General features: G+C 39.8%; 1 protein-coding gene across 2 annotated transcripts in view; it reads left to right on the forward strand.

Annotated features, from left to right (window-relative positions):
• Positions 1-10,284, forward strand: part of Plekhg1 (pleckstrin homology and RhoGEF domain containing G1) — a 161,861-nt gene that overhangs the window by 111,758 nt on the left and 39,819 nt on the right. For both annotated transcript variants that reach the window (XM_029570756.1, XM_008847732.2), the window contains exon 4: positions 9,816-9,885. In XM_029570756.1, coding sequence (XP_029426616.1) covers positions 9,816-9,885 — 70 coding nt within the window. The remainder of the gene's footprint in view (positions 1-9,815; positions 9,886-10,284) is intronic.

Consider the following 10,284-nt stretch of genomic DNA (forward strand, 5'->3'; position numbering starts at 1 on the left):
TCTCTCTCTCTCTCTCTCTCTCTCTCTCTCTCACACACACACACACACACCCCACCCCACCCCCCACTGTTCCTCACAGCTTTCATCAATATCTAACATATACCATGAGAATACATTCTATGTTCTGTCGGTTGTTTTTCTCCTCCCTCTCCACTCACAGGACATTCCAAAAAGACAAGAACATGTTTTGTTATTACCTAATCGGTCTGAAACAATTTCTGATCTGTAAGAGATATTTACACTTGTCCTAACGCTAGGAGCTTCCCCTTCCTCCTCTGGCTATGGTGAAGTTCCATGTACTACCACATTTAAAGAGCCAGGATAGCACCAGCACAGAGCAAACAATAAAACATTATCATTGGTGGGGTGCATTTGGACACAGTGAACTGTTATAAAATTGTACATCTTCTCATTTTGTGACTCAACTGTACTACAAGCCAAACCCTACCCCTCTTTGCCTTCTCAGGTCAATAAGAAGTGAGCTCCTTGGAAGCAGGTTCCCCATGTCCTTTGCTCCCTTTGAGTCCCTGACACTAAGCACCAGCCTGCTTATGGAAAACAAATTCTTCCACCTAATTCTGGCAATCTAGCTCATAAGAAACACCAGGACTGCATCAGAGTCTCAATCACTTGCCCTTGTAGACTTGTATTCTGAGTACATGCTTCTCTACTTGGGCCATTCTCTGAACCATCACCACCTGGGAAACTCTTTTAAAAATGCAATGATGGGGCTGGAGAGGTGGCTCAGTGGTTAAGAGTACTTACTGCTCTTGCGGAGGACCCAGGTTCAGTTCCCAGCACTCACATGCCTACTCACAACCATCTGTAACACCAGTTCAGTTCTAATGCCCTCTTCTGGCCTCCTTGGGCTCATACATGCACATGATATATATGCATACGTGCAGACAAAACTCGCACATGAAAGAAAAAATTTTTAATCTTAAAAACAAGAACACTGTTGCTAACAGTAGAAATGTAGGGTTGGCAGAGTGCTTGGTGAATATTCATGAAGCCCTGAGTTTCCTCCCCAGCACCAAATAAGACAGGGCTTGGTGGGCTCACCTGTAGAGGCAGGAGGATCAGAAGTGAAAGGTCATCCTCAGCTACATAGTGAGTTCAAGGTCAGCCTAAGCTACATGCCACCCTGTCTCAAAAGAAACAGTATCTGGACCCTACCTCCAGAATTGATTCTTTGATCTGGGCTGGGACCACAGCATCAGAACATTTCCCAAAAGGCATTTGAGCGTTTGTTGCGTGCAGCCACAGTAGAGAAACGCTATCTAGATTAAATCAGGACAGTCCTAAGAAGACAAGAAAAGACGTCAAAAACTGATGCACATCTGCAGAAATCACATGTTCATTAGCAATGTATGTTGCTTTTCATGCAGGCCCCATTTAGCAATTCCATGAGTCCCTGCATGGCTTCTCCTTTAGAGCCCACTAATGACACTGTGACCCAGAAAGAGGCCACAAAGCTAGATGCTGGGAGGCCCTGGCCTAGCTCTCCTGTGGTTTGGCTGAGGCTGACAGTAATAAGTACTTATAGAATGGCCTGCCTCGTGCTGGAGGCCAGAGAGCTTTAGAAGTATCATTGCTCCATCTGCACCGCTGGGCTCACTTGGCCACATGCCCTCCTGCACAGCAGAGCCTTGCCCTTCGAGTCCCTCACGAAGCTCATGAAGCTATGGCTAACCTCAGGAGGGGGTTTCTCTCCCTGGAATTTAAATATTCATGTGTCTCCTAATCTTAAAGAAAGATAAAGGTGAGTTAGCAAGAAGGAACTCTGGGAGATGGAGAAATGGCTCAGCAGTTAAGTGCGCTGGCTAACAACCATCTATAACTCCAGTTCTATGGGATCCAACACCCTCTTCTGCCCTCTGTAGGTACTGCACACACATGGTGCGTTTACGTCCATGCAGGCAAAACACTTATACATATAAAATAAAAATAAATAAATGTTCTTAAATGAAGGGACTGTGCAGAAGTGCGATGACTATGAAGGCATTTCTGTTCGTGAATCCATTCTATGTTCTTTGCTGTTGGCCAGTCATTGGCCCTGGAAGCCATACCTGTCTAAAAGATGCAAGGGTCAGAACACATGAACACCCAGCTGATGATGTAATATGCAAGGCAGGGGTATGTTCACACAGTGACAACCAATCATGTTCATGCCTGTTGCTGAGGAGATCACATCTATGTATTCTGAGTTTACACATGGACTCATTTAAGCCTCTTTACAGTTCTGAAAGGCAGATAGAATGCAGTATTGTATATTATACACACATTTCATATTGAGGAATCAGCCTTTCAGATTAGCATGTCCTCTGCTCAAGGTTGTAGTGCTAGTAAATGAATCTGGTCCACTTTGAATACTGCTTTGGTCAAATCTCTAATACATTTCCCTGTTTTGAAAAATATCTATTTAACTTTTGCCATTGAATTGTCTGGGATTTGTGGGGCGGAGGTTGTTTGCTTCCTTATTTGTCATCTGTTTGGGACAAGGTTTCACTCTGTAGGGCAGGCTGACCTTGAACTCACTGTGCAGCTCAGACTGTCCTTAAACTCACCATCTTCACCCTCTGAGAGCTTGTATTACTGGTATGCACCACTATGTCCAGCTACAATTGAATTATCTATTCTATGTTGTCCCTATTTGTTCTGATTTCCTTTCTCTTACACCCAGAATCTAAATTTAGAACTCAAATTGCTTTGTGGTTGTTATGGTTGGTTAAGTGAAAACATTGATGTGACTTTTTATGTCAGTGCTGCTTATGCATCCTTAATGACACACCTTACATCAATTGATTTCCAAGATACAACTGGCTGGAAAATCAATGGTGGGGCTCTAAATAATAGACTTCAAGGTTCTATTATTAGTTTAGTTCCAGATTTTTTTAGAAACATAATATAATAATATTTTGCCCAACTAAACAAGACTTGAATCTCCAAAATTTAAGAGTGCAGAGGAGAAGGTTTTACACTAGCTTGAAAAATTCCACTGAATAGGCTTCTTTTTGGAGGCTGAGCATCCCTAAATCAAAAAATCCAATTTTAAAATTCCTAAATTGGAATTTTTGAACACTGAGATGATACCATAAGTGGAAAATTCCACATCTGACCTTGTATAATGTGTCATAGTGAGTGAATGAATGAATGAATGAACGAACGAATGAATGATTAAAGACTCACTGAAAATTGTGTGCTTCAAGCTCATATGTGTATAAGGTGCAGACGAAACAACACAGTTCTTTGTTTAGACTTGAATCCCATTGCCAAGATCCTTTGGCATGTATGTGCAGACATTCCAAAATTCAAAAGCAATCTGAAATCCAAAAACGCTTCTAGTCTTGAACATGTAGGTTAGGGAACCTTGAACCTGTATTTTCAAAAGACATAGTAATTTAGTAAACACCATCTTCTTCAAAGACTTTTTGTGCGCATTTATGTTAAAAATTTCCTTGAATCAAAGACTCCACAAGCCCCACTGAAGCCTCTCATATCTTCTTCTCTGATGTCATTCTGCTCTTTGCACAATGGTACGTTCATGTGCTGGCAAACCAGTTCTCCAACATGGCGACAAGAGGGGAAAGCGGGAGTCAATAGAGGCTGTCGATTTCTTGGTGCAAGCACTCCCATCAGTTTATCATCTTCTATATGACAAATTGTAACAAAAAGACATTTTTAGATTTTTATGAGATTCTAAGACATCATTGAAGGTAGAATTGGGAAGATGCAAATCAGCTAAGATAAACCAGTATAATCTGACTCAGCGTTCCGTTGTAATTACTATCCAACCCTCCACATTTCTTTTGTTGAGGTGGTTCTGTTCTGTTCTGTTTTGTGGTGGTAGTGTTGCTGATGGGGATTGAACCCGGCACCTCACACATAGTAAAAATGTGTTCTACCACTCAGCCATACCCCAGCCTTAGGGTAAGGGTTTTTGCCATTACTATGTATTTATTTAAAATATGTAACATGTTTTATCTTAGTTCAAACATGGAATAGTGTTAACTTCTTACAGACTTTTTTGCACTCCACATCGTTTTTGAGCTTTATACCTCCAGTTCGTTGAGTGCTATGTAAGTCACTCCAGAAAGGCCCAGCACTTTGCATTCTGCCAGTTGCAATAAGAACAGGCTTCTTTTCCTGCTTCTGCAAGTCTGGCTCATATCCACTGCCTGCTTTCCTGTTGAGATTTTTTTTTTCCCATTCTTTTACAGGAGTTGTTGATGGATTCTGTGGCTCGTGCGAGTTGCAAATGCCTTCTAGTACAAGACATGCTTTTTAACTTGTATATGGTTTCATGGAAGACAAGTTATATAATTTATAAGTTTTAGGGCTGGAGAGGTGGCTCAGTGGTTAAGAGCACTGGCTGCTCTTGCAGAGGACCTGGGTTTTGTTCCCAGGATCCACATGGTGGCTAACAACCATCTGTTATTCCAGTTCCAGGAGATTTGACACCATATTCTGGCCTCCACAAGCATTGCATGACACAGATGCTCTTCCATACACGCAGGCAAAGCACTCATACACATAAAAATAAATAATAACAATTATAAATTTCACAACATAAAATGCACTTAAAATAAGTTTTGTGTTGTATTAAAAATTATCTCCTAATCTCAGCTGATAAGCATATTCTTTTTTATAGGCTCCTGTAGTGACATTAATTCCAGCACTTTGGAGGCAGAGGTAGGCAGATCTCTGTGAGTTCAAGGCCAGCCAGGGCCGCATAGTAAGACCCTGTCTCAAAAAAAGCTAAAATTTTGGGTTTTTCACATTTGTTTTTAATCTGTCCAAAGTTGCTGGCAGTCTAGTATATGGAAAGCCATATAAACTTACTTCACATGCCTAGCCAATGGTCCCATTGTCACTAATAGAAATACATAAACTCTCTACTCTGATTTGTGCTTCCACATCCTTTGTATATCAAGTTTACCTGGGTATGTGGCTCTGTTTGGGGCTCTACATCCACTTTCACATCTACTCATCCAGCTTTCCCCTGTGCTGTGCTATTCTCATTATTAAACCCTCTTTGCTCTTCTTGGACACTAGGTTACCTTCTCGTGAGTCAGTTCTAGCAAGAATTTTTTCTTCAGTTTTTCAAAATTCATGAAGCACTCTGTTGGAGTTTTTCTAAATATGAAATCAAAAATGACATCTTTACAAGACCAAGTAACCTTGTCAATAGCTCTGTATCTCTTTGATTAACTGTTTTATTGTTTTTTGGTTTGGTTTGTTTGTTTGTGACAGGGTTTACTGTAATAGACTGGCCTAGAATTTGGTATATAGCCAAAGATGACCTGAATTCCTAATCTTTATGCCTCTAACTCCCAAGTTCTGGGATTACAGATATACACCTGACTTCATCAACCTTTACATGTCCTATAAGGATGCTTAATCATTTCTCTTCCATATGGATACATGTAGCTTTAAGAAGTCATTTCTAGACTTTGTAGTAGTATTGACATTATTTTGAATAAAGCATGTTTTCTGGTCCACTGCTTTGGATACATCGTCTCATACCGTGTTGCTATTCTTACATTCTTTTGACATCAGTAGAAGTGTTCCTCATTTATGTGTTAAGAATAATGGAACGGAGAGAGAAACTTGTATCTCTTTTGCTAGAATTTTATTGAGAATACTGTGACTATTGAATTTCATTGAATGCATTGCTTACCTTTAATAAAATTAGCATGTGATTTTACTCCTTCTATTCGTGATGTAGCGAACTACATTGGTAGACATTCTGACCTGGATCACACATACGTAACATTACTGGAATAACCCTACCTGCTCCTGATATTTTCTATGTTTGCACACTGATTAACTTTATTTTCCATGCATATTCATAAATGATAATTGTGTGATTTCTGATTTTATTGTCTTCTTTTTCAACTTTGGCATATGATGGGATTTAAATTCTTGTTTCACAAAATCTCTGAGCATGATTTAGGGTATAATCAATATTTCATTTTTGTTTCCTTCTTGGTAGCCAGATCTCTTTGTCTGTAATCCCTGTCCTGGCCTTGAAATTTAAGTCTCTAGTTTATTGTCTGGAATAAATCTCTAAATGGTTAGGAAACATGTTTAGTTAAAAGAAACCACTTGATCCCCCAGATCCCAAAGCTTTTATTTTTTGTTTTTTGAATGTCAACCAAAGAAAAAAAATACCAAGTCTCCTGGAAGAGAGAAGTTATCTAAACTGTAACTTGACTTTCTCTTTAAGAATAAAGAGTTGAAGGAGTAAAGACAGTTCCTACAAATTGAATTTTTATGTCTAAATTGTTTGTTGGCAGATTAAAATCATCGAAGACCTTTTCCCTTCCTCGGAAGCTCAAAGTGAAGATTTCTTTTTTTCTTTGGCTTGTTATCTTCATTTGCTATACCTATATTGAGCTGTTACTGTGTGTGAGATGCTGGGCTGAGCCTTGCCATTCAAACATGAATGGCACCATTGTGTAACAGGGCACTAAGTCACAGACTCAAGGAATGCCCAGAACATTTTGAGTCTGCTGAGGACCATGCAATTAATTTTGTTCAAGGGGCTAGTGAAATCTTTACAGAATAAGCTACCTATGTCTTTTTTTTTAAATAAAGTCTTTGGACTCTGCTTTTTCTTGAAATGTTATTTAGGAAGTGAATCATGAGAACGTATATCAAGGGAGAAGCAGTTGGCAGTTTCCTTGTGAGTTTTCATTCCCCCAGACTCTCTCCCACTTTTGTACAGTGGTAGGAATCTTTTTGTAGACAGGCTTTTGTTAACTAGAGTTAAAGGCTAATGTGTCTGTATGACTAATGGAATATTTTCTGTACCAACTGCACATGGGTCTCTGTGGAAGCAGCAGTTAAAATGACCTAATTAAGTGGCAGGGAAAGGAAGTGCTGCCTAGGGTCTATGCCAGCCAGAAGGGGAGAGGCCCATTCTTGACCCTCAGTGTAAAGCAATGAGACCGTCACAGTCATTGCACAGTTCCTGCTTCCATATTCACATCAGTGAACAGAGAAAATTTCACATATAATGTACTCTTCAAAGAAAACAGAGGGGCTGAAGAGGTGACTCAGAAGTTAAGAGCACTGGCTGCTCTTGTAGAGAACTGAGTTCAGTTCCCCACACCCACATGGCAGCTAACAACCATCTGTAATTCCAGTGGCAGGGGATCTGACACCTTCTTCTGGCGTCTGTGGGCACTGTACATACATTGTACACTTACATCATGCAGGCAAAACACCCTTACACAAAATAAGTGAGAGAGAGAGAGAGAGAGAGAGAGAGAGAGAGAGAGAGAGAACAGAGTTTGTGCTACTTACTCACTAGGACAAGCTCAGGGACCTGTGCTCAAATAGGAAATCGCAGAATTTTCTTGTTCATGATCCCATTTGAAAAGGAGGAAATATTTAGAATAATTAATTCCCTGAGGAAAGAGAATACACCCAAATCCCGAAGACAAAATGACTGTAAGCTAATTTTAGTTCTGAATGCCAAATTCAATCTCTGATTCATTCTGCCCTCTGCACACACATGCCTGGTTGCCTTTGTTGCGTTGAGGCAGTGAGAGAGCTGTAGTCTCCACCCCACTATGATTGACTGTAATTCTGAGCCACCAGTCCTGCTTCTGAGAGTTGAGCTACTGCAGTGAGGTCCCAGCTGTGCTTAAACAATCCTTGCTCATAGCAACTGATCTTCCTGAATCTCCACACCCTTCTGTTCACCAACTCCCAATCACAGCGGCTTCCTACACTTCACACAAGATCACACCAAGTTCATTCTGTCTTGGACTTGGGACCTCATTTATTAAATCTAAGTCTCACTGCACTCAATATCACCTCTTCAGAGAAGTTACTGTTGGACAACCCAACTCTCCACCTCCACCCAGCCTTAGCTGCTCTCTGGCATGCCACTTTCTTTATCACCTTCCTATCATATGGCCATGTTATGCTATGTTGATTATTTATTTTGTAACATTAATCATCTATGATCAGAACATAAGCACATGACTCTTGAGCAGGACTTCTCTGTCCATCTTCTTTATCTCAGTGACTCTCATGACACTGACATGGGAAGTCTCTAGCCATTGCTTGTTCAATGCCCAGCACACAGTTTGGCAGGGATGATGGCTCCAATGAAGTATTGAGAGAAATCTTACTGTTCTTGTTCATGGGGCCGGTGAGCCGCGTTTGTTTTCTACCTGCTGAACAAAAATAAACATTTTTGTTAATCTTGTATCTTATAAAAAAAAAAGTCAACAAATTTGAAAGAGATTAACTCCAGGGAAATCATGATTGTACAAGAAAGGAAAGGAAAATAAGTTATATGCCAAAGCTAAACTAGGAATGATATTTTCACAGTCTCAAAGATGCAATTTTGGACATTTAGTCTAAATAGATTCCAAAATACATCTAGTTGAGAAGATGGTGAGGAGTGGCATTTAAGAAAATTAAGATGTAATGGTATGGTGGTGCACACCTTTAATCCCAGCACTCAGGAGGCAGAGGCAGAGAGATCTCTGAGAGATTGAGGCCAGCCTGGTCTACATAGTGAGTCCCAAGCCAGCTGGGGCTACAGGGAACCTCTGTCTCACGAAGACCAATGATGATGATAATGATGATGATAATGATGATGAATGATGATGATGATGATGATGATGATAAAAGAAAGAAAATTATGAAGTAGGGGCTGGAGAGATGACCCATCAGTTAAAAGCACTGGCTATTCTTACAGAGGACCCAGGTTCCATTCTCAGCACCCATATGGTAGCTAGCAATCATTCGTAACTCCAGTTTCAGGGGATCCTACTCCCTCTTCTGGCCTCCGTAGGCATTTCATGCATGTGGTACACTTACATACATGCAGGTAAAACACTCATGCACACAAAATTTTAAAACTTAAGAAATAATAGCTAACACTGAAAAATAGTTAAAATACTTAGAAAGAGGACCTATTTGAGGACAGTTAAGGACTTGGAACTGCCTCCTGGCAGGGGCCATGGAGAATGCAAAGCATACAGCAAGGAGCTATTTTATCGTAATTCATGTAGAACTGTTTATCTTTCTACTGAATACCTAACGTCTAGCACTTTAACATTAAAATATACATTAATACAATTCATAGAGAGTGCAGTTTGGAAATATGCCTATACCACTTAACACCAAGAGTACCCTTTGACTAAGCAATTCCATTTGGAGAACTTTGTGCAGCATCGGAAGGTTAAATGGTTCATTAAATGTATAGCCATGCAAGAAATATTATGGAGTTACATGAAATAATACTGCCACTAAAGCTTAATGAATTTAATTTGAGCAGAGGCACTTCCTCCTTTGGCGTAGCCTTACCCTTCCCTTAAAGGACTATCTCTGTTGACAAGTTTGTTGGTGTGATTCAAATGTCTTATTGTTCCAATGCATTGGGAACTCAGTGAAACCAGGCACTGTATTTCACTTTGCCTGCCGATGGCTTCCTTCTGCTTTACACCCCATTGAGTACCTAGGTGCTTTTTTGATGAATGAATGTGTTTGAGCATTTGTGCAACTGATGAAAAATGTCCAAGAAACTTAACCATTAGGCAGGGCTTATGTCTGATGGGAGAGTTTCTAATCCAGTCCATATTTAAATTGCTGGTCCCCCATGACTTTGGGTAAGTCTTTTACCTAAGCCTTGGATACGGTGACAATAGACCTTCAGTGATGTAATAATATGATTCCCATCATAATTATATGATGCCATTAAAAACATTTAAACTTTTAATTTACATAAAATGTCTTGGACCAGAAGACTACATTCTAACACTTCCTGGCTGTGTTTTTGTTTTTATTAGTGAACTTCTTCAAGAACTGGAAAACTGTGAAAATGATCCTGTGGCCATAGCAGAATGTTTTGTGTCCAAGGTAAGCAGGCTTTATTTTCTGAGCCAACCAAGGTTGATAGAGAATGCAACTCATTTTCATGTTAAATGAATAAATGGTTTATTCCACATTTAATTAAGTTAGCCAACTAACCTCTCAATGGACTTTTGTTTTCGTTTGGTTTTATATATGAATGTATTCATTTCAGTAGCACAGAACATATATATAGCATTATAGGGAAGAGACAGAGACGTTTGCTTAGTAGTGGTCTTAGAATTGGGGTCATAGTTGGCTAATGTTATACATTTGAAATTTCCTTGGATATGCTTGAAGCTTGGGAGAGGAGAATCCAGAGTAGAGATTGCTAGCAAAATAAATCTGTATGACATACCAACTAAGTCGTTCTAAAAATACCCAAGAATCTAAATGTTTTACATATAT

The sequence above is a fragment of the Nannospalax galili genome, unplaced genomic scaffold (genome assembly GCF_000622305.1).
Source record: "Nannospalax galili isolate Female #2095 unplaced genomic scaffold, S.galili_v1.0 scaffold563, whole genome shotgun sequence".
In the NCBI taxonomy this organism is placed as follows: Eukaryota; Metazoa; Chordata; class Mammalia; order Rodentia; family Spalacidae; genus Nannospalax; species Nannospalax galili.